General features: G+C 33.4%; 2 protein-coding genes across 2 annotated transcripts in view; one reads left to right on the top strand and one right to left on the bottom strand.

Annotated features, from left to right (window-relative positions):
* The window catches only part of LOC135125344 (mediator of RNA polymerase II transcription subunit 14), a 30,966-nt gene that overhangs the window by 897 nt on the left and 4,889 nt on the right, over positions 1-25,180 (bottom strand). The window contains exons 7-12 of the mRNA XM_064050845.1: positions 21,994-22,500; positions 12,838-13,459; positions 6,192-6,335; positions 5,826-6,136; positions 4,723-5,778; positions 4,242-4,673 (exon numbers count right to left, since the gene is read on the bottom strand). Of these exons, the coding sequence (XP_063906915.1) occupies positions 4,242-4,673; positions 4,723-5,778; positions 5,826-6,136; positions 6,192-6,335; positions 12,838-13,459; positions 21,994-22,500 (3,072 nt within the window). The remainder of the gene's footprint in view (positions 1-4,241; positions 4,674-4,722; positions 5,779-5,825; positions 6,137-6,191; positions 6,336-12,837; positions 13,460-21,993; positions 22,501-25,180) is intronic.
* On the top strand, positions 13,556-21,968 carry LOC135125345 (vacuolar protein sorting-associated protein 16 homolog). The gene is made up of 3 exons (XM_064050846.1): positions 13,556-14,007; positions 21,232-21,680; positions 21,732-21,968. The coding sequence occupies exons 1-3, from the start codon at positions 13,585-13,587 to the stop codon at positions 21,913-21,915; spliced, it is 1,056 nt and encodes a 351-aa protein (XP_063906916.1). The 5' UTR covers positions 13,556-13,584; the 3' UTR covers positions 21,916-21,968.

Below are 25,180 nucleotides of genomic sequence, written 5' to 3' on the forward strand. Positions count from 1 at the left end.
TTTTTTTATTAACAGTTGTCAAATCATTAAATACATATTATCTTTGAAACTAAAATGCATTTTATCCTAAGATTGTATCACAAAATATTCATCACCATTTAAATATATACGATTTAGACATCAAGAAATAAATTTAAAATTGCAAAAATTATATCTAGCAGACTTAAAACAGCCTTAAATGTGTCTTGTATGTACGTGCTTATCAGTATGTAGGCATTTTAACGCACAGCAATAATCGTTCTTTATGAGTAATGACTGATGACTACTGTGACACAGTAAATCCTCGAAATTGAAAATTTAAAACACTGAAAAATTCAAATATGGGAAAATTGTAAAATCGAAAAATGGAAACATAAAAAAATCAAAAAAAAAATTGGAAAATCTAAAATTTAAAAATCGAGAAATTGAACAATCGGTTAATTCAAAAATCGAAACATCGAAAAATTGGGAAATCGAAAAATAAAAAAAAATTGGACAATCGAAAATTTAAAAATTCCGAAAAAAAAAACTCAAAAAATCGAAAAAAATTAATAATTTCAAAAATCGAAGAGTTAAAATTGAGAAATCGAAAAACTGAAAAATCACAAAATTGAACGAAATATCAAAAAATTAGGAAATTAAAAAATTGAGAAACAAAAAAGTCAAAAAAACAGGGTCTAAAAATCGCAAACTTAAAAAATCGAAAAATTGAAAAATCAAAAACCTGAATAATCGAAAAATTGAAGAACTGAAGAACTGAAAAATCGAAACTTTAGGAAGTGGAGAAATAGGAATATAAAAAAATAGATTAATTGAGAAATCCGAAAACTAAAAATTCAGAAACGTCAAAATTTGAAAAATAAAAAAATATTGAAGAACTAAAAAATCGAAAAATCTAAAATTTAAAACACTGAAAAGTTAAAATATCCTAAAACTGAAAAATGGAGAAATCCAAACATGAAAAAATCAAAAATAAAAATAAAAATCTAAAATTTAATAATCGAAAAACTGAAAAATCAACGAATCGAGAAGTCGAGAATTTAAAAATTGGACAATTGAAAAATCGGATAAATCAAAAATCGAAACATCGAAAAATCGAGAAACCGAAAAGCAAAAAATCGAAAAACCAACAAATCGAAAAATCGAAACATTGTAAAATTAAAAAATTGAGACATCGAGAAATCGAAAAATCAAAAGACAAAAAAAATCGAGGAGTCGAAAAATCGAGAAGTCGAAAAATCAAAAAATTGAGAAACCGAAGTAGGCCAAAATCGAAAACTTAAATATGGAAAAATTGATAAAGCGAGATTGAATAATTAAAACATCGAAACATCAGAATCTCAATGAATTGAGATCTCAAAAAATTTAAACATTCGTAAATTTAAAAAATTAAAATATAGAACTGGAAACTCGAGAAACTGAAAAATCTAGAAATTTAAAAATTAAAATATGAAAAAGTTGAAAAATTGAGAAATTGAAATAAAAAACAAAAAACTGAAAATCCAAAAATAAAAAATTGAAAAATCTAGAAGTCGAAAAATGAAAGAATCGAAGTATTGAAAAATATCAAAACTGAAAGAAATATCCAAAAATTGAGAAATCGACAAACCAATAAAGCGAAGTCGAAAAATCGAAGAATTGAAGAACTGAAAAATCGAAACTTTGAGAAGTGGGAAAATCAAAAATAGATTAATTGAGAAATCAGAAAACTGAAAATTTAACGCAAAAATTTGAAAAATTCAAAAATTTAAATACTGAAGAACTGAAAAGTCAAAAAATCGAGAAATCGAAAAAACTAAAATTTAAAACAATGAATAATTAAAATATCGCAAAATTGAAGAATCGAGAGATTCAATTCAATTTGAAAAATTGGAAAATCCAGAAATTGAAAAGCTCAAAAGAAAAAAATCGAAAAACCGAGAAATCCAAAAATCGAAACATCGAAAAATTCAAAAACTGAGACTTCGAGAAATCGAAAAATCGGAGGATCGAGAAATTGAGGAGTCGGAAGCCGAAAAGGAAAAATTGAGAAATTGAACAATCAAAACAACGAAACATCTGAATTCGATAAATTGAGAAATTAAAAAATTGAATAAGTAATCGAAAAATTTTAAAAAAGAAAAACTGGAAAATCAAAAATTAAAATTCAAAAAATCGAAAAATGAAAAATTGAAATATAGAAGAACTGAAAACTCGAGATATCGAAAAACCTAGAATTTTAAAAAATGAAATATTAAAACATCGAAAAGTTTAAAAATTGAGAAATCGAAGCATTAAACAGTCCCAGAATTGAAAAATCTAAAGTTTACAATAAATTGAAAATCCAAAAAGGAAAAAAGCGAGAAATCAAAAAAAAATCCATCAATTCAAAAATCGAAAAGTCGAAAAATTGAAATATTGAAAAATTTCATAACTGAAAGAAATATTCAAAAAATTGAGAAATTAAAAAATTGGAAAATTGAGAAATCGAAAATCTAAAAAAGCATAATTGAAAAATCATAATCTTAAAAAATCGAAAAATTGAAGAATTGAAGATGTGAAAAATCGAGACTTTAGGAAATCCAGAAATGGACAAATAAAAAAAATACTTTAGAAATCGGTAAACTGAAAATTTAGAAACGTGAAAATTTGAAAAATTGAAAAATCGAAATATTTAAAAACCGTAAATTGAGAAGTCGTATCATTGAAACATCGAAAGATTGAGAAATCGAAAAATAAAAAAATCGAGAAATAGAAAATTTAAAGAATGGAGGAATCGGAAAAGCCCAAAATTGAAATATTGAAAAATTGAGACTTTTAAAGTTGAAAAATCGAGAAATCGACAAGCCGAAAAATCCCAATATAAAATGTGAAAGAAAATGTCTTATTTTCTAGTTTATGCGGCATATGTTACCCGTTTTTTAAGACATATATGAATGGATATGTTTTGTCTTAGTATACAGGGTGTTTCTTTTATTTGATACAACCCCTGTAACTTTTTTATTCTTAAACATAAACCTGTAGTTCTTTGAGCAAATGTATCATTTTAAAAGATCTTTGTGAGGGCAACCTCACATTTACATTATCACTTCCGGTAGAACCGGAAATGATATCAACTTAATTTTTTTTTATGGAACCCTAGGTATATTTTTTCATAAATGGAAAGACTGATTTTTTCTAAAAATCACAGGCAACCAATATTTCTAAAATCAATACTTAAAAAGTTATTAAATACAATACACGAAAAATTCATATTAATTGATGACAATCTAGTAGCTTGAAAAATTGACACTCATGTCATTTATTCACATAGATGATCTTTTAAAATGATACAAATTTGGTCAAAGAACTATATGTTTATTTTTTTAAATAAGAAAATTTCGGAGGTTGTATCAAATAAAAGAAACACGTGGTATATCTGTCCGTCTCTAGACTAATAAATTTTCTAAAAAAAATATAGTTAGTTTTGAGAAAACGCATTTGAAACCATTTTCCATATTATTAGTAACAAAAGCGAGCTCGCGAAAGCGTAAAAAAAAATTCCAAGTCCGGTAAAATTCAGCCAAAAAGGACAAGTCTTGTAAAGTATTACTATGTGTTTAAACATTTGATGCTGATTTGCACGAATAAACAAATTAAAACATTAGCCAAACAGCGGTTGCTAACGATGTCAGAAAAAGTGACTCGATTTGAACTTTTTCCAAAACAGTAATTATTTTATCGAATAAAAAAAATATGTTGACAGTATGAAATAAAATCCATAACGACATACCTCCGATAACTCTTTTCGCAGTATTCGTTTCGAAATTAAAAACTCGGCTCCCTACGGTCGCCTCGTCCTGAAAAATCTCACTCGTACTGTAAAGTTTGAGTATTTATAATAAAGTTAGCACTAACAAGTATTTAAAATAACAAGTAATAATTTGTTTGTTTTATTTATTTGTATTCATTATAATAATCCCATTTCTTTATCAGAAACTTTTAAACGAAATAAAACCTACTTGGCTAGAAATAACGGCAAACTTGTGTTAGGCTCATCTGGCAACGTTGTAAATTATCTAAATGCTGACTATGAGATTTTTACACATTTTTTTCGTCGCCCTCTATCGAGTGGTAGATTTATTAAATGTATTGTTGGTGTGATTTGTGTTACCTATGCGCGTGATTGGTGTCCAAGCTTTTCGCCGGCGTTTGACGGCCGACTGTTGGTGCGCCATCTCTTGTTCGCTCCAAACAATAGCATGGGTCTATCTATATGTATTCAATCAATGCAATCTACTTACGAAAAAGAGAATTTTGGTTCGATAAACCAAGACGCCTGACATTCCTGTGGGGACGATAGGTTGCGCGGAGGGTGGTATTCGAAGCATCCACTGCACCGACCACTTCATCCCCTGTTGTTGGACTAACCCCGGCATCAACTCTAACTTCATTATTTGAATGAAATCCTTCAACACGTTGCATGGAACGTTCAACATGGTGCAAAACGTGAACATGGAGGTGGGTTTGTACGGTGGAGTGGCCGTCCGAGTGTCGAAGAACTTCTCCAAAACTTGGAGCTCCTCGGAAGTCCAAACGTCCTTATTGTCAGACAGGGGGGTAATCTTGAGGTGGAGACTTTGTAAGTGTTGGGGGTTCAACCCGATGCGACATTGAAGCACCTCGGCCACTTTAAAATGGATAACCCCGGGTTCGGTGTTCGGGATGGCCGTCAACTGCAAAACACAGTCATGCACGTTTCTCAAAAACGTGGTACAAACTCACGTAGCTTTCGTTGTGTATGAACCTCTGGAGTTGTCGCCGCATGTAGACGCAGCCCAGGAAGCGCTCCAGTGGGGCTAATTCCGGCCCGGGAAGACCCTGCGGGTGCATGGAGGCACAACAAAGCGTCTCCAACGCTTCGTGGGTCAACAACGTCGGTACCGCGCCTGCCCATGACCTCTGTGGCAAGACCCTCGATAAGTGTCCTCCGGTTTTCAAATCCGACTGCGGACTGTGCATGATGGGGTGACCCCCAGGCGACTGTCCTGGTCTGGCGGGCGACGGGCGCGGCATACTCGGGGAGCCTGGCCAGTTGGAGGCGGCTGGCGACGCCAGCCCTTGCGACGACGGAAACGGGCTGCCGTCGGTGTGTCCCGTCGCCATAAAACTACTAACCGGAGAGTGCCCCGGCAAGCTCGTGGACACCGGTCCCGGCGACGAATTAGACAACAATCCCCCGGGACTCGGTAGTTGCGGGTTCAAGGGAGAATTAGCCACCAAGCCACCAGGACTGGGATGGGGCATAGGACTCGGGTTGATATTCGTGGGAAGGGACGTCGGCGACGACAAATTGAAAGACGTGGCAGGACTCGAACCAAAACTAGTATGGGTGTTGGGTTGGTTCATGCTCGAGGTGTGGGGACTGGCGGGGGTGTGGGGGTTGGAACCAGACGGAGGGGTGAGCGGGGGGTGGAAACGCAACCCCGGCTCGCGAGTCCCGGCCGGGGATTGGGGACCGCGGTGATGACCTAAAAATCCGCCTCCTTCGACTTCCACGGACACCGGAGACGGCGGATTGTCGTCTTCGGACTGCGATCTTCGCCGGAATACCGCAGTTTCGTCTACGTATTTAGACAAAAAGGCTTTTAGTCCTTGCGTGGGGGTGAAGACGTCGACGACGTTGCTACGGTCGAACCTGCTGTAGGCGCCGTCCCTCAAAGAGACCAACCCTGCACCTCTTATACGTAACTCGAGACAGTACATTCCCTGGTACGCTAACCGGATGAGAGTGCACGACTGCGCCATTATCGTGAACGTCTGGACCGGGACCTGAGGGCGCTACAACCGCTAAATAACGACGACGAGGTCCAAAAGGTCGGACTTACCGTATTCTGGATACCCAGCTGGGGGAGCGTCGGGAGCTTACTTATGGAGATGAGAGGTTCATACGTTTCGTACAACAATTGTATGATTTGTGCCAGGTTTCGGTGTTCGTTCAGGTGGCTCTCGAGCTGTTCTTTGATCAAGGAATGGGCGTTGAGGGTGCTATTAGCGGCACCGAAGGCCAACTTGAAAGCCTTCTCCGTGCTGTTCCAGTTAATAGAGACCATGGCGCCCTTATCGGGACCATAACAAAGTACCAGCTTGCTATAGTTGTACGACTTAATACTGAACATATTCGACAGGTTGTACTTATCTTAAAAAAAAAAAAAAAATATAGTGAGTGTTGATTATTCGTTACTACGAAGTACCGATTTTTAAGTACTCGCTCAGGTCGTGCACTAGAGTGTATAAATGTACGATTTGCCCCCAGTCACTCAATAGCGCGTCCACCGTCCTCGACGTAGCGTCCACCGTTGCCATATCGTACTGGAAGTACACCGGTCGCCGTGACCCTACACAAACCCATCATCAATCCCCACCGTACTATCATTGTTTAAGTATATTATAGTTGGACAACCTATACGGACAATCACTTTCCCATGTAGAAAAGAATGAATATATATTTTACATCTCACTCGCTTCACTATGAAGTGGCGGTACCTTACGAAAGGGGGTAAAAATAGTCCGTAAGCACGTGATGTCGGTAAGGTAGTAAACGGACGTATTAATCAGTACGTTGTACGGGGAGCAGTCACAAAATAAGCAAACGTAGGTACGTGTTGAAGACTTTACATATATGTAATATATGTATATGTAGTGCATACCTGTTTCAAGGTTAAGGTAACAAAAATTTAATATTATCGCGGCATACCTATTATCCATGAACTGCATGGCTAACAAATATGCGTCCCTTCGTCCACTTTAAAAGTATACGAAATTAAACGACCACTACTTTAATTAATAAGTAACAAGTCATCTAATTTGCCTACAGAATAACTATGGATTATCATCAAACTATGAACACCAAATTAATTCAATATGAACATCTTCTTACGTATTTTTTTTATTAACAGTAGTCAAATCATTAAATACATATTATTTTTGAAACTAAAATGCATTTTATCCTAAGATTGTATCACAAAATATTCATCACCATTTAAATATATACGATTTAGACATCAAGAAATAAATTTAAAATTGCAAAAATTATACTAAAACAGCCTTAATCGTTCTTGATGAGTAATGACTGATGACTACTGTAACACAGTAAATCCTCGAAATCGAAAATTTAAAACACTGAAAAATTCAAATATGGGAAAATTGTAAAATCGAGAAATCGAAACATAAAAAAATCAAAAAAATTAAAATTGGAAAATCTAAAATTTAAAAATCGAGAAATTGAACAATCGGTTAATTCAAAAATCGAAACATGGATAAATTGTAAAATCGAAAAATAAAAAAACATTGGACAATCGAAAATTTAAAAATTCCGAAAATTGAAAAATTGAAATATAGAGAACTGAAAACTCAAAAAATCGAAAAAAATTAATAATTTCAAAAATTGAAAAGTTAAAATTGAGAAATCGAAAAACTGAAAAATCACAAAATTGAACGAAATATCAAAAAATTAGGAAATTAAAAAATTGAGAAACAGAAAAATCAAAAAAGAAGAGTCTAAAAATCGCAAACTTAAAAAATCGAAAAATTGAAAAATCAAAAACCTGAATAATCGAAAAATTGAAGAACTGAAAAATCGAAACTTTAGGAAGTGGAGAAATGGGAATATAAAAAAATAGATTAATTGAAAAATCCGAAAACTAAAAATTCAGAAACGTCAAAATTTGAAAAATAAAAAAATATTGAAGAGCAGAAAAATCGAAAAATGTAAAATTTTAAACATTGAAAAGTTAAAATATCCTAAAACTGAAAAATGGAGAAATCCAAACATCAAAAAATAAAAAAAAATCTAAAATTTAATAATCGAAAAACTGAAAAATCGACGAATCGAGAAGTCGAGAATTTAAAAAATTGGACAATTGAAAAATCGGATAAATCAAAAATCGAAACATCGAAAAATCGAGAAACCGAAAAGCAAAAAATCGAAAAACCAACAAATCGAAAAATCGAAACATTGTAAAATTCAAAAATTGAGACATCGAGAAATCGAAAAATCAAAAGACAAAAAAATCGAGGAGTCGAAAAATCGAGAAGTCGAAAATCCAAAAAATTGAGAAACCGAAATAGGCCAAAATCGAAAAATCGACAACTTAATATGGAAAAATTGATAAAGCGAGAGATTGAATAATCAAAACATCGAAACATCCGAATCTCAATAAATTGAGATCTCAAAGAATTTAAAAATTTGGAAATTTAAAAAATTAAAGTATAGAACTGGAAACTCGAGAAACCGAAAAATCTAGAAATTTAAAAATTAAAATATGGAAAAGTTGAAAAATTGAGAAATTGAAATAAAAAACAAAAAACCGAAAATCCAAAAATAAAAAATTGAAAAATCTAGAAGTCGAAAAATGAAAGAATCGAAGTATTGAAAAATATCAAAACTGAAAGAAATATCCAAAAATTGAGAAATCGACAAACCAATAAAGCGAAGTCGAAAAATCGAAGAATTGAAGAACTGAAAAATCGGAACTTTGAGAAGTGGGAAAATCAAAAATAGATTAATTGAGAAATCAGAAAACTGAAAATTTAACGTAAAAATCTGAAAAATTGAAAAATTTAAATACTGAAGAACTGAAAAGTCAAAAAATCGAGAAATCGAAAAAACTAAAATTTAAAACAATGAATAATTAAAATATCGCAAAATTGAAGAATCGAGAAATCCAATTCAATTTGAAAAATTGAAAAATTCAAAAATCGGGGATTGAAAAATTGGAAAATCCAGAAATTGAAAAGCTCAAAAGAAAAAAATCGAAAAACCGAGAAATCCAAAAATCGAAACATCGAAAAATTCAAAAACTGAGACTTCGAGAAATCGAAAAATCGGAGGATCGAGAAATTGAGGAGTCGGAAGCCGAAAAGGAAAGTTAAAAATTGAAAAATTGAGAAACTGAACAATCAAAACAACGAAACATCTGAATTCGATAAATTGAGAAATTGAAATATAGAAGAACTGAAAACTCGAGATATCGAAAAACCTAGAATTTTAAAAAATTAAATATTAAAACATCGAAAAGTTTAAAAATTGAGAAATCGAAGCATTAAACAGTCGCAGAATTGAAAAATCTAAAGTTTACAATAAATTGAAAATCGAAAAAGGAAAAAAGCGAAAAATCAAAAAAAATCCATCAATTCAAAAATCGTAAAGTCGAAAAATTGAAATATTGAAAAATCTCATAACTGGAAGAAATATTCAAAAAATTGAGAAATTAAAAATTTGGAAAATTGAGAAATTGAAAATCTAAAAAAGCAAAATTGAAAAATCGTAATCTTAAAAAATCGAAAAATTGAAGAATTGAAGATGTGAAAAATCGAAACTTTAGGAAATCCAGAAATGGACAAATAAAAAAAATACTTTAGAAATCGGCAAACTGAAAATTTAGAAACGTGAAAATTTGAAAAATTGAAAAATCGAAATATTTAAAAACCGTAAATTTGAAGAGGACAAAAATTGAAAAATCGTATCATTGAAACATCGAAGGATTGAGAAATCGAAAAATAAAAAAATCGAGAAATAGAAAATTTAAAGAATGGAGGAATCGAAAAAGCCCAAAATTGAAATATTGAAAAATTGAGACACATAAAGTTGAAAAATCGAGAAATCGACAAGCCGAACAATCCCAATAGCGTAATTAGGTATAAACCACAAGATCAGGACTATTCTACTTTTTAAAATTTAAATAACAATATAAATTGGAAAATGTTGATTTTTTTTTCCAAAAATCTTGACGTCTAAGGTGAAAACTCGACACGGCTGCATAAACCGTAAACGGGGCGAAACTACAATTTTACTATTGTAAAATTTGGAGATTGCGTCATTTCATTGTTCGTAAGAAATTTTGGAGAGTGTAATTTGATAGTACAATTTGAAATGTAAATTTTGTCATTCGGGAACATTATGTATTAAATCGTTAAGATGTTCAAGAACTTTGTTCACTTATTCGTTGTAAAGTCCAATGGTCGAAATGGGTTAGTTCTTCGTAGTGGATGTGTATCAGATCAACTCTAACGAATATCGGTTTATAGATAAATCGCTTAAAGCCGATATTGGCCTGAGTGTGCTTTGGTCTGTAGACGAAAAATTGCATGTGGAGGGAGACTTCGGATTACAAATCGTGCCAAGAAAGACATATTTGGGAGAGATGGATTTTCAGGTGCTTGACTAGCGGTAATTTTAAATTGTTTGCTGTCGTTCGCACAATTTCATTAAAATGATAATTATAAAATTATCATAATCACTATTGGTATTAATTAACACAAAATGGCGCGCAAGTTATCAGTTGATTTCGTTAATAAATTCATAGAAATCCTATATGGGATTTTTTCATGCCTTAGAAAATTAAAAAGTAAAAAATACAATAACAAAAATTTTAAAATGCGGTTTACGAAAAATTAGTTGACCTGTGCAAAGAAGAAAATTTTGGAAACGCTGACAAATATGACATCTTAAAAAAAATAACACTTGAAGAAGTGCTTTCGGCGTAATATTTTTGATGCTCCCGTGAACAAAATACTCTATGTCAGTGTGCAGTGCGCAAAGAGTTAACTGTGCAGATCTAGCCGAAAATCCGAAAACCAAATCGCTCTGTGTAGGGCCAGCATAACGGAAGTAATAAATCATCCCATCGGTTGAAGAACGTTGGGTCGGTGCACTGATGTCGGTGTTATATCCCGAGAGGGGCCCAATACACCCAATAAAATGGAACAGACAAAATAAAGCTTCAAACATGATTATTTTTATATACTAAAATTCTGAAGTCTATAAACTGCACATTTTTTTATTTATTTATTTATTTATTTTATCTTGTTTTCGAACTATAATAAACATTTCAAACAATGTCTGTAACTTATTTTAATGTAAATTATATTCATGTGGTTAACAAAATCAGATGTAATATTAGTGTGATTTTGACCTTATTCTAGATTTTATTACAGCAGAACGGCGTATCCTTTTTAAATTTTAGAAGTTACGGAAACTAGTTCAAGAAACAATTAGTTATCTCGTATTTTTGGAACAAAATCTACCAAAATGTCCGATAACAGCAATTGTTTTTCATAGAAACAAACAGTCTTCAAAGCAGCCTTTAACAACTCGATATTACAAACATGCCTCTTAAGTTCTTTATGCGTTTTTTTCTCTCTTGTAATTATTTGTAATGTTAACGCCGAAAGTTTATGTCATTCTGTTATTTACTTTGAACATATATTTTCATTTTGTGTTAATATTTTTGTAACACCACGAATCTAAATTTTACTTAAAATCTTGTTTTACTTTAATCTTGTAAAACTAAACAATTATACCAGTTTAAAAACCCTTGGAAAGTTTCTGTCAGTCTTCAGATATAGTCAAATAAAAATAGGCGTCAAATTCATTTAAATTCAATTCTTTCGTATCACGTTACAACGCGTTGCTTCATATTTTTTATGTCAAGTATATTTTCATATTTTGTACATATATGTTTATACACATTACTAGAGAGCGGATTTTATGAAATTTGCATATCCGTTATTTTTTGCATATAAGTCTTGATATTTAATATGTGAACGAATCATGCTAATTAAAAATGAATACAGCTATAAAAAAATTGCATATTTGCATATATTTGCCTTCTGCTGCATATTTCACGTAACGGGTGCATATTTTGCATTTTTATCAATTTTTGTGCTAATTTGAAAAAAAAATTGTCATTCTATTGGCATTTATCTAGAAAAACGAAATTTTATGAATCATATTTCAAATTTTGTCCTGAGCTTCAAATAACTAGTAAAGGTTTGGGTTTTATGGTAGTTTGGAGAAACCACCGGGTGTTAAGCCATTCTTCCACGTAAATTCGGGCTTTAATTACTTTTGGAAATATCGTTGATTCCCAATATTTTTGTTCGTTACTTAAGCGTATTAATGGTATGTTTTATGGTGATCGAAGGAACGTTACCCTATTATTTTTCATCGTGAGTTTGCATTGACAGTGTCTCAATATGTCGACGATAACTCTAATTAATTTATGGATTAAAGCTTTTCTTGAACTTATTCTTCAAGAAGGAACTCTGTTTTGTCGCGCCTGCTCTAAACCGGTAAGGATTTTTATACATCAGTGGACGTAGTACGCACTTTTTCTACTTACAAAAGCATATTTTAGAATCACCGGAAAAACTTTTTGTTAGAATATTTCGAAAAATATTTAAAAATAAACTGTTACCAAAATAGTAATTACCACTATTTTTCAATTTGTTCTGTTTTTATTATATTTATTTTTTACTATAACAATATTATCTTTAAAAATGTGATTTATGTGTTAGTGAGAATTAATTAAACACTTTACAATGTGATTTATGTATTTTTTGTAATAAAATGTATGCTCGGGAAACCTGTTTTTGTAATTTGTAAATAAATTTAATTCGGTTATTACGGTTTTTTTTTTATTTTTGGAGCATATGCAACTGCATATCTCTGCATATATTAGGAAAGTTACTGCATATTTGCATAAATTTGATGCATATCATATGATCATATTTCCCAAAATTTTGCTGCATATTTTCCGCTCTCTACACATTACTGTTTACGGAACAATGTTAATTATGGATTTGTGGATAACTCCTCGTATAAGAGCAGAGTGAAGGGTGTTTGCATTTGCTAATGTTTGATGGCGCCATCTGATTTAGAGTAAAATAAACCTAATACGTTGGCTCACTGTAGTGAAAATGCGCGTTGACGAAAAATTTGTCCCACGCCCCCTGGATTCCTTGTCCTAAAGCTCACTATTTAGGCGAAGTAAAATTTGTATTAGGTTGTCCAACTATAATATACTTAAACAATGGTACTATTAATTCCTTACCCACCTTGCTCCTTCGGGTGCGTACTGGCCAGCGGCGTCGCATAAAACACGAACTCCGTCATCCAGCTCTTCATCACGCCTTTGCTGAGCACTCGGATCGACACCGAGAGCAGCCTCTTCAAGAGGGCGTGCCACGCCCCGCCTACCCCCACCTCGGCGGTAGGCGGGGGCAGCTGCACCAATCGTAGCACCAACCCAGTAGCGTTGGCCTCCACCTGCAACCCCTGGTGGAAAATGGCGCGCTTCGTCAGCTCGTTGGCTAACCCGACGTACGGCAGCCGCTCGTCGCACATGGCCACCACGTGCGCCAGCTCGGCTATGAAGTAGGCGGGCTGTTTGGCCCGGCGAGCCGGATGCTCCGGTCTAACCCCGCCCTTGCGCTTGAGGGAACCCGAGTCGGTGTGCTCCGGGTCCGACGTGCTATCGATAGGAGTGAAAGGCCCGTGAGTCGCCACGAACGTGTCGAACTCGATGAGGGTCTGCACTTTGAGGTACACCTTCGGGATTTCGGTCTCAATCGTGTCGTCGTCAGGGTTGTCCTCGATGCTCGACTGTTTGACGACAGCCATGTAAAAGGCGCAGTCGACTTCGCACGGGGCGGAGTCTTTTTCCTTAAGCTCGACGATCTAAACACGAAAATATTTATCGTATTATTATTTACACATGATAAAGATAAGTGGAATTCCCAAGTACCGCACTGATTAATCTATCAACCATAAAAATCGCTAGTTTTTCCGTAATTTCTACCGAGATGAGACGTCGAAAGAGCAAGAAGGGCGAACCCGGTGCGCACCGTCTCGTCAACCCGATTCAGGTCGCGGGCGTGGCTTTTCGGTCGGGGCGCAAAGAAGCGGCCGTGAAAATCCTTGAAGACGAGCTCGGGAGCGGCGAACTGGTCGAAACGTTGTTGAAATGGTCCGAAAACACGGCCGCCTTTTACAAAGCCCTGGAAAGCGGCGACCCGGATTTGCTGTACATGGTGATGCTCAGGCTTCGGAAGATCAAGTCACCCGACGATTTCCGGAAGACGATTCGCAATTTCCCGGTTGCGGTGACTCTGTACAAGAAGTACTGCCACCAGTTCAACAGGCAGGAGTTGTACGAGATGTACGTAAAGGAGAAGGACTTCGGTGCCCAAGCGGCGACTTTCATTTCGGCAATCGTCGATTATAAAGTAAGTTCTTAATTTTAGTCACTTCCGACAGTCGGTCCTAGTGATTTTAGATTAAAAAAAATTTTAGAACCGCAATTGGCTTTTTTAAAAATAAAAATAGATAAATAAAACAAATTTCAGGAGCCAGTGCTTTTTTATGTCATTTGCCAAAATCAGTCTTATCTTAGCAAGTTTTAACCCCGCCCACCCACCCTCTATTTTCTTGGAAAGTATGTGATTTGCCAAAATTAGTCTTATCTTAGCAAGTACTTCTCATTCTAACGACTAATTTTATTTAAGAAATGATTTGTTTGTATTGTGTTTTGTTTTTCTTATATGTACGTAGTTTTTCCGTTAACGACAAGAAACTGAAAACTTGTTTAAAATGGTAAATTTGTAGAGAAGTCTGGCAGATAAAATTTACGATTGTAAACATGTTTTCAGTCTTTTGTTGTGAAGAGTATGAATATTAAGGAGATAAAAGTTAAATACTAAGAACTTGAAAAAACAAATGAAAAAAATCTTGTTGGGACCCTGGTGTTTAAATTTTTGAAAAATAATAAAAACAAATCTCGTTCGACCAATTTTTGAAAAATCAGAAAATGTTCTGTGGGCTCCTTGAATGGAAAAAAAAATGGGAGCCCTGGTGTCTTTTGAGAGAATATCTTGGAGAGCCTGGTATTTTAATAATGACAGAAAATATCTCGAGGAGCCCTTGTTTTTTTTTTAATGTGAAGTATTTTGAAAAAATCTTGGAGGCATGCTAGTGTTTAAATTAAAAAAAAATCTTTCCTAACTATTTTTTTTTTAAGAATGTAGAAATATCTTGGGAACTGATGGTGTTTTAATAATAAAAAAAATCTCAAGGACTTCTTCAATAAAAAAATAAATAAATGAATAAATAAAACAAACTTTGGAAGCCCTTGTGTACTTTTTTTAAGAATCTGAAATATCTGAAAAAATCTCCAGGTGTTTTTGTGTATTTTTATGTCTTGGAGGCCCCGTATTTTAAAAATAAGAATAGAAAAAAATTTCCAGGAACCCTCTTTTTTTAATGTGAAGTATTTTGAAAAAATCTTGTGAGATAAGTGTTCAAATTTTTAAAAAATAAAAAAGATTTCTAGGGCCCCTCTTTTTTTAATTTCTTGAGGACTGATAGTGTTTTAATTATTATTTTTTTAATCTCAGGGACTCCATGTGTCTTAAAAAATTAGAAAACATCTTGAGGGCCCTTTCTTCAATAAAATAAATAAATAAATAAAACAAATTTAAGGAGCCCTTCTGTATTTTTTTAAAGAATCTGAGTGTCCTTTTATGAACTTGAAAAAAAAATGATAAGACGCTTGCTGGGACCCCGGTGTTTAAATTTTTAAAACAGAATAAAAACAAATCTAGTTCGACCAATTTTTGAAAAATGAGAAGATATTTTGCCTTTTTTTTCCTTAATATACATAGCCATCTTTTCACAACAAAAAACTTAGAACATGGTGAAAATCGTACAATTTTGCAAGAAAATATGGATTTTGCAATTATGGGGCGGAGTCTATTTGCAAAATCGATATTTCCTTATACAAATTTTCCATGTTTTAAGTTCCGTATTGTGAAAAGAAGTCTACCAATATTAAAACAAAAAGGCAAAATATGAGCCCGCCCACCCGCCCCTTTTCGATTGTGATGATTTTTTTATTCGCCGTGAACCAAGAGGGCGGAGCTTAACTGCAAAATACTTATTTCTTGACATGAAATTAAAAACATGTTTTTGAGTATCGTGTTGTTCAATCACATGGTGATTTCTTGTAGTGAAATAATAAGGATTTTGCAATTAAATTGTGCTCCTTTGGTTCTCGACGATAAAAAAAATATCACAATTGAGGTAGGGTGGGTGGGCGGGGCTTATATTTTGTCTTTTTTCTTAATACGTACGTAGTCGTCTTTTCAGAACGATAAACTTAAAACATGTCTAAAATGGTAAATTCTTATAAACAAATATGGATATTGAAATTAAGCCCCGCCCACAATTAAGAATTGAGATCGGGGCGGGTATGGGTGGGGTCTAAATCTTTGGCTTTATTTTTTCTTATCATACATAGTATTCTTTAAAAAACACGATACTCAAAAATATGGTTTTCATTTCGGGTAGAGAAATCAGGATTTTGCAGTTAGATCCGCCTTTTTGGCTCAGGACGAATAAAAAAAATCATCACAATTGAGATAGGTCGGATGGGTGGGGCTACATTTTGCCTTTTTGTCTTAATATGTCTAGACTTATTTCGACAACAAGAAACTTAAAACATGTCTAAAATGGTAAATTTTTGTAGTAATCAACTTGAATGGAAAAAAAAATTCGGGAGCTCCTGTGTATTTATTTAATATCTTGGAGATATATTTTAATACTAAGGATAGAAAATATCTCGAGGAGCCCTTGTTTTTTTTAAATGTGAAGTATTTTGAAAAAATCTTGGTGGCATGCTAGTGTTTAAATAAAAAAAAAATAATTTAAATTTTCTCTGGTACCTACTTGTTTTTTTTTAAGAATGTAAAAGTATCTTGGGAACTGTTGGTTTTAATAATAAAAAAAAAGTCAGGGACTCCGTGTGTCTTTTAAAAAATATGAAAATATGTTCAGGCCCTCTTCTTTAATAAAACAATAAATAAATCCAACTCCTTTATAATAAAAATAATAACAATATTACAAAAAAAATCTTCAGGTGCCTTTGTGTCTTTTTATATCTTGGACACCCCGGTATTTTAATAATAAGAATAGAAAAAAATCTCGAGAAACCCTATTCTTTTTAATGTCAAGTATCTTGCAAAAATCTTGGTGGGATAATGGTGTTTAAATTTTCAAAAAGGCAAAATATAAGCCCGCCCACCCGCCCAATCTCAAATGTGATGATTTTTTTTATTCGCCGTGAGCCAAGGGGGCGGAGCTTAACTGCAAGATACCTATTTCTTTACAAGAAATTAAAAACATGTTTTTCAGTATCGTGTTGTTCAAAGAATACTATGTAAATTAAGAAAAAAAGGCAAAATATAAACCCCGCCCACCCACCCCATGTCAATTGTGAAGATTTCTTTTATTCTTAGAAACTTAAAACACGTTTAAAATGGTAATTTTTTTTACGAAAATGTGGATTTTGCAACTAGGCTCCGCCTCTAGATCTGTCAACGAATGAAAATTTCATTACAATTTTGATCAAGGCAGGTGTGGGTGGGACTTAATCTTTGGCTTTAATTTTTTCTTAATATATGTACATAGTATTCTGTGAATAACACAATACTGAAGAACATTTCTAACATGTTAATTTCCTGTAGAGAAATAATAAGGATTTTGCAATTAAATTCCGCTCCTTTGACTCTCGACGATTAAAAAAAAAGATCACAATTGAGATAGGGTGGGTGGGCGTGGCTTATATTTTGCCTTTTTTCTTAATATGTACGTAGTCGTCTTTTCAGAACGATAAACTTAAAACATGCTTAAAATTGTAAATTCTTGTAAACAAATATGGATCTTGCAATTAAGCCCCGCCCACAATTGAGAATTGAGATCGGGGCGGGTATGGGTGGGGTCTAAATCTTTGGCTTTATTTTTTCTTAATATACATAGTATTCTTCGAAGAACACGCTACTCAAAAATATGCTTTTCATTTCGCGTAGAGAAATAAGGATTTTGCAATTAGATCCGCCTTTTTGGCTCACGAAGAATAAAAAAATCATCACAATTGAGATAGGTCGGATGGGTGGGGCTACATTTTGCCTTTTTGTCTATGTGTAGACTTATTTCGACAACAAGAAACTTAAAACATGCCTAAAATGGTAAATTTTTGTAGCGATCAACTTGAATGGGAAAAAAAAACTCGGGAGCCCATGTGTCTTTTTTTAAAATCTTAGAGAGTCTGGTATTTTAATAATAAGGATAGAAAATATCTCGAGGAGCCCTTGTTTTTCTTAAATGTGAAGTATTTTGAAAAAATCTTGGTGGCATGCTAGTGGTTAAATTTAAAAAAAAATCTCTAGTACCTATTTTTTTAATGTAAAAATATCTTGGGAACTGATGGTGTTTTAATTAAAAAAAAAATCTCAGGAACCCCGTGTGCCTTTTAAAAAATGTGAAAATATCTTGAGGGCTCCGTCTTTAATAAAAAAATTAAGAAATCAATCAATAAAACAAACTTCGGAAGTCTTTGTGTATTTTTTTTAAGAATCTGAAAATATCTTTGGAGTCCCTGCTCCTTTAATGATGATAATAATAATAATAACAGAAAAAATATCTCCAGGTGCATTTGTGTCTTTTTTGTATCTTGGAGATCCCCGTATTTTAATAATAAGAACAGAAAAAAATCTCGAGGAACCTTCTTTTTTTAATGTGAAATTTCTTGTAAAATTCTTAGTGGGATCCTGGTGTTTAATTTTTTTTTAATAAAAAAGATCTCTAGGACCCGTCTTTTTTTTCAATGTCAAAGTATCTTGAGGACTGATGGTGTTTTAATTATTTTTGTTTTTGATCTCAGGGACTCCATATATCTTTTAAAAAATGAGAAAACATATTGAGAGCCGTTTCTTTAATAAAAGTAATAAATAAATAAATAAATAAATAAATAAATAAAACAAATTTCCGGAGCCCTTCTGTATTTTTTTAAGAATCTAAGTGTCCTCTTGTGAACTTGAAAAAAAAAATGAAAAGAAGCTTCCTGGTGTTTAAATTTTTAAAAAAGAATAAAAACAAATCCCGTTCGACTCCAATTTTTGAAAAATGAGAAAATATTTTGCTTTTTTTTTCTTAATAAACATACCCATCTTTTCACAACAAAAAACTTAGAACATGGTTAAAATCGTACAATTTTGCAAGGAAATATGGATTTTGCAATTATGGGGCGGAGTCTATTTGCAAAATCGATATTTCCTTATACAAATTTTCCATGTTTTAAGTTCCATATTGTGAAAAGAAGTCTACCAATATTAAAACAAAAAGGCAAAATGTGAGCCCGCCCACCCGCCCCATCTCGATTGTGATGATTTTTTTTATTCGCCGTGAACCAAGAGGGCGCAGTTTAACTGCAAAATACTTATTTCTTTACAAGATATTAAAAACATATTTTCGCGTATCGTGTTGTTCAAAGAATGCTATGTATATTCAGAAAAAATCCAAAACATAAATCTCTCAATTGTCATGATATCTTTTATTCTTAGAAACTTAAAACACATGGTGACTTCTTGTAGTGAAATAATAAGGATTTTGCCATTAAATTCTGCTCCTTTGGTTCTCGACGATTATAAAAAAAATCATCACAATCGAGATAGGGTGGGTGGGCGGGGCTTATATTTTGCCTTTTTTTAATATATGTAGTCGTCTTTTCAGAACAAGAAAAAAAGAAACTTAAAACATGTTTAAAATGGTAAATTCTTGTAGACAAATATGGATCTTGCAATTAAGCCCCGCCCACAATTAAGAATTGAGATCGTGGCGGGTATGGGTGGGGCCTAAATCTTTGGCTCTATTTTCTCTTAATATACATAGCATTTTTTGAAGAACACGATACTCAAAAATATGTTTTTCATTTCGCGTAGACGAATAAGGATTTTGCAGTTAGATCCGCCTTTTTGGCTCACGACGAATTAAAAAGTCATCACAATTGAAATAGGGCGGGTGGGCGGGGCTACATTTTTTGATTTTTTGTCTTAATATGTGTACACTTATTTCGACAACAAGAAACTTGAAACATGTCTAAAATGGTAAATTTTTGTAGTAATCAACTTGAATGGGAAAAAAAATTCGGGAGCTCCTGTGTATTTATTTAATATCTTGGAAATATATCTTAATAATAAGGATAGAAAATATCTCGAGGAGCCCTTGTTTTTTTTAAATGTGAAGTATTTTGAAAAAATCTTGGTGGCATGCTGGTGTTTAAATAAAAAAAAATTATTTAAATTTTCTCTGGTACCTACTTGTTTTTTTTAAGAATGTAAAAGTATCTTGGAAACTGTTGGCTTTAATAATAAAAAAAAAGTCAGGGACTCCGTGTGTCTTTTAAAAAATATGAAAATATGTTCAGGCCCTCTTCTTTAATAAAACAATAAATAAATCCAACTCCTTTAATAATAAAAATAATAACAATATTTCAAAAAAAAAATCTTCAGGTGCCTTTGTGTCTTTTTATATCTTGGACACCCCGGTATTTTAATAATAAGAATAGAAAAAAATCTCGAGAAACCCCATTATTTTTAATGTAAAGTATCTTGCAAAAATCTTGGTGGGATAATGGTGTTTAAATTTTCAAAAAGGCAAAATATAAGCCCGCCCACCCGCCCTATTTCGATTGTGATGATTTTTTTATTCGCCGTGAGCCAAGGGGGCGGAGCTTAACTGCAAAATCCTTATTTCTTCTTCTTTTATTTTGTAATTACGCCTATTTCTGTACAAGAAATTAAAAACATGTTTTTTAGTATTCTGTTCAAAGAATACTATGTAAATTAAGAAAAAAAGGCAAAATATAAACCCCGCCCACCCACCCCATTTCAATTGTGAAGTTTTCTTTTATTCTTAGAAACTTAAAACACGTTTAAAATGGTAATTTTTTTTACGAAAATGTTGATTTTGCAATTAGGTTCCGCCCCTAGATCTGTCAACGAATAAAAACTTCATTACTATTTTGAACAGGGCAGGTGTGGGTGGGACTTAATCTTTGGCTTTAATTTTTTCTTAATATATGTACATAGTATTCTGTGAATAACACAATACTCAAGCACATATCTTACATGTTAATTTCCTGTAGAGAAATAATAACGATTTTGCAATTAAATTCCGCTCCTTTGGCTCTCGACAATTAAAAAAAATCATCACAATTGAGATAGGGTGGGTGGGCGGGGCTTATATTTTGCCTTTTTTCTTAATATACGTAGTCGTCTTTTCAGAACGATAAACTTAAAACATGTTTCAAATGGTAAATTCTTGTAGACAAATATGGATCTTACAATTAAGCCCCGCCCACAATTGAGAATTGACATCGGGGCGGGTATGGGTGGGGCCTAATCTTTGGCTTTATTTTTTAGGATTTTGCAGTTAGATCCGCCTTTTTGGCTCACGACGAATAAAAAAAAATCATTACAAATGAGATAGGGCGGGTGGGCGGGGCTACATTTTGCTTTTTTGGCTTAATATGTGTAGACTTATTTCGACAACACGATCGATCTCTTGGTATTTTAAAAAATTGATGTGTTTTAATAAATAAAAACCGAAAATTCCAGGAGTTACACCTAAAAGAGACGCTCTTGGCCTCAGCCAGCGAGGCCTACTCCAAAGGCCGCAACGCCCCCTACGCCCGCCTGTGCGAGCAACAACTCAAACTCCTCGCCTACCAAAGAAAACTCAACGAAAAATACATCGACCACAACTTCCTCGGAAGAACGATCCACCAAACCTGCTCTTTACTCGTACGAAGCGACCCGAACGCGGCCGAAGAGTTCCGCGCCGAGTTCCACATCCCCGAACAGAGATTCTGGTGGCTGAAAATCCAAGCCCTTGCGGAAACCGACGACTGGAAAAACCTAGAAAAGCTGTCTCAAAGCGAAAACTGCCCCATGGGCCCCGAAAAATTCGTAGACGCGTGTTTACAAAGAAACAACGAAAAGGAGGCCATGAAGTACTTGTCGATGGTGCCCGAGCAACTCAAGCTGAAATATCTCATCAAAATGAGGCGAGTTTGTCGAGATTAATATAAATTAATTGACTAAATTGAATTTCGTAGACTTTTGGAGGAGGCGGCTGAGATGGCATTCAGAAAAAACGACTACTACAACTTGCTTCTGGTCAATAGTTTGTGCGAACACCGGTCCGAGTTGGCGGCGAGAGTGCAGTCGATGATTAGACAGCTGGAGGCGGCGGACAACGGCGCATCCCCCAGCCTATTCAAAGCTTGTCTCGGCTTGTAAAGCCGACTTTTATAAATGATAATTAAATAAAGTCGCGTTTTTAACCGAATAAATACTAGCTCGTCGAAGATGACTCACCAGGACGACGTTGGGGTGTCGGTGCAGCTGCACGTACATCTTGTGTCTGCCGATCTTCGTCAGCGGGTGGTCGGCGTGGTGCAGCAGCGGCAGGCGCTCGTGCGCCGTCGCCGGCAGGTGCTGGAGCGTCTTCTCGCACCGCCTCTGCGTGATCCAGAACCTCAGCTCGCTGATGAGCACCGGGAGCTTGGCGTGGTCGCCGTTGAGGGCGTTGTTCAGCTCGGGGATGAGCGGCGGCTCGTACTGCGGCACGTGGCACTGCAGCATCCCCGTGTGGGTGTCGACGGTGATGAGCAGCTGCTCGGCCCGCAGGCACGGCTGGAGGATGGCGACGGAGAGGATCGCCGGCGAGCCCTGCAGGTTGCACTCGACCTCCTTGAGCATGGTCTGGATCTCGAGCTTGATGTCGGTGAGGCGGCTGCGCGTGCGCACGTAGATGGTGTGCACGAGGAGGCGCTCCATGGAGAGGATCTCGGAGCGGATGGCGCGGTCGGCCACTTCGCTCTCCTAGAGTATCGCAATCATTAAAAAAATTGGTCGGAGGTTATTTCGACAGAACTTCCCTCGCGTCTTTGAAAAATCATAAACAGATTTTTGAGATGTTTGTTTCCAAGTTTAAATTTTTCAGAGTAAAATAATTACTCTGAATTCAATTATTATAATTCATTAATTACAATTTAGAAATTTTGTATTTTCTAGCAAAAAAAAATTAGGTTATTTCGTCAGAACTAAAGTAATAACCATAAAAACGGAATATCGAAAAATCGGAAGTTCGAAAATCTAAAAAAAAAAAAATTGAAACATTTTCGGAGTCACAAAATCGAAAATTGAAAAACCAAAAAATTCGAAACACGAGAAATCAAAACAACGAAAAGTAAAAAAAATTGAAAAATCTAAAAACTAAAGAATGTAAAAATTAAAAAAAGGAAAATTTTAAGCAAATAAAAAATTCCAATATCGAAAATTCGATGAACTAAATACTCGAAAAAACGAAAATCCGAGAAATCGGAAAAGCTAAAAATCGAATCTTGGAAATTCCAAGAATCGAAATATAGAAGAAGTGAAATATCGAAAGCCGAAAAATCGAAAATTCTGAAAACCGAAAAAGTCGAAAAATAGAAATATCGAAGATGAATCGAGAAATCGAAAAATATATCATTAAAATACCGAATAATTGAAAAAAGTCCAGAAATGGGAAATTAAAAAAAAAAAACGTAAATCTAAAAAATCAAACAAAAAACGAGAAATCGAAAATTCTAAAATTTAAAAAATTGAAAAATTGAAAAATCAAAAAACTGAAGAATGGAAAAACTGGAAAAACTCAAAACTGAAATGTAGAAAAATTGGGAAATCGAAAAATCGAGAGATCTAAAAATCGAAACATTGAACAATCGGAAAATTTAAAAATCGAAAAGTTTAAAAGCTGAAAAATTGACAAAAAAGGGAAATCGGGAAGCTGGAAAGTCTAAAATTTAAGAAATCAAAAAATTGAGTCTATCGATAAATTGAAAAATCGAAGAAAAATTGCAGAATCGAAAAACCGGAAAATCCCAAACTGAAACATCAAAAAATTGAAAATGCCAAAGTCTGAAAAATTGAAAATCTGAAAATCGAGAAATGGGAATATCGATTCATCCAAAAATCGAAGATTTGGAAATGTCCAAAATTAAAGTATCGAAAAGTCGAAAAATTTTAAAAACCGTAATATCCAAAAATAGAGGAGAAATCGAAAACTAAAAAAATGAGAAATGAACAAATTGAAAAATACCAAAAATAAAATATTCTAAAAAATTGAGCGAACGAAAATTTGAAAAGTTAAGGAATTGTAAACACGAAAAATTAAAAAAAAAAAAACAAAAAACTGAAGCATCCCAAGACTGAAATATCGAAAAATTGAGAAAACGGAAAATAAAAAAATTTTCAAAACCGAGAAGTTGAAAAATGGAGAATTCGAAAAGTCGAAAAATTGAAAACTCAAAAAAAACGATAAATCGAAAAATGTAAAAATTAAATAATTGGAAAACGGAAAATAAAAAAATTGAAGAACTTAAATTAAAAATTGAAGAATCTCCAAACTCAAATTTCGAAAAATTGGGTCAATCGATAAATTGAAAAATCGAAGAAAAATTGCAGAATCGAAAAACTGGAAAATCCCAAACTGAAACATCAAAAAATTGAAAAATCCAAAATCTGAAAAATCGAAGAATTGAAAACCTGAAAATACAAATCGAGAAATGAGAAAATTATTCATCCAAAAATCGAATATTTGGAAATCTCAAAAATCAAAGTATCGAAAAATCGAAAAATTTAAAAATTAAAAAATTGAATCGAAAATTTTAAAAATTGTAAAGTTAAAATATCCAAAAATCGAGAAATCGAAAAATTAAAAAAAAAAAATAAGAAATGAACAAATTGCAAAATATCAAATAAAATATTCAAAAATTGAGCGAACGAAATTTGAAAAGTTAAAGAATGGTAAACACGAAAAAAATGGGAAATTCGAAAAATTGAAAACTCAAAAAAAAACGATAAATCGAAAAATGTAAAAATTAAAAAATTGGAAAACTGAAAAATAAAAAAATTGAAGAACTTAAATTTTAAATTGAAGAATCCCCAAACTCAAATTTCGAAAAATTGGGTCAATCGATAAATTGAAAAATCGAATAAAAATTGCAGAATCGAAAAACTGGAAAATCCCAAACTGAAACATCAAAAAATTGAAAAATCGAAGAATTGAAAACCCGAAAAGCGGCAAATCGAGAAATGAGAAAATAATTCATCCAAAAATCGAATATTTGGAAATCTCATAAATTAAAGTATCGAAAAATCCAAAAATTTAAAAATTAAAAAATTGAATAGAAAATTTGAAAAATTGTAAAGCTGAACTATCCGAAAATAGAGAAATCGAGAAGTAAAAAAAAATCGGAAATCGAAAAGTTTAAAATCTGAAAAATTGACAAAAAAAGGAAATCGGGAAATTGAAAAATCTAAAATTCAAGAAATCAAAAAATTGGGGCAATCGATAAATTGAAAATTTGAAAAATCGAAGAAAAATTGCAAAATCGAAAAACCGGAAAATCCCAAACTGAAGCATCAAAAAATTGAAAAATCTAAAATCTGAAAATCGATTCATCTAAAAATCGATAATTAAGCTGAAATATCCAAAAATAGAGAAATCGAAAAATAA

Source organism: Zophobas morio, unplaced genomic scaffold (genome assembly GCF_036711695.1).
Source record: "Zophobas morio isolate AGI-343-1 ecotype UQ-CSIRO unplaced genomic scaffold, CSIRO_AGI_Zmor_V1 ptg000008l, whole genome shotgun sequence".
Lineage (NCBI taxonomy): Eukaryota > Metazoa > Arthropoda > Insecta > Coleoptera > Tenebrionidae > Zophobas > Zophobas morio.

Excerpts from the sequence above, each read along its gene's own strand:
- LOC135125345 (XM_064050846.1), top strand. The coding sequence starts at position 13,585 with ATGAGACGTCGAAAGAGCAAGAAGGGCGAACCCGGTGCGCACCGTCTC. Across the intron at positions 14,008-21,231 it reads CGGCAATCGTCGATTATAAA|GAGTTACACCTAAAAGAGAC; the intron begins GTAAGTTCTTAA and ends CGAAAATTCCAG. Across the intron at positions 21,681-21,731 it reads AAATATCTCATCAAAATGAG|ACTTTTGGAGGAGGCGGCTG; the intron begins GCGAGTTTGTCG and ends TGAATTTCGTAG.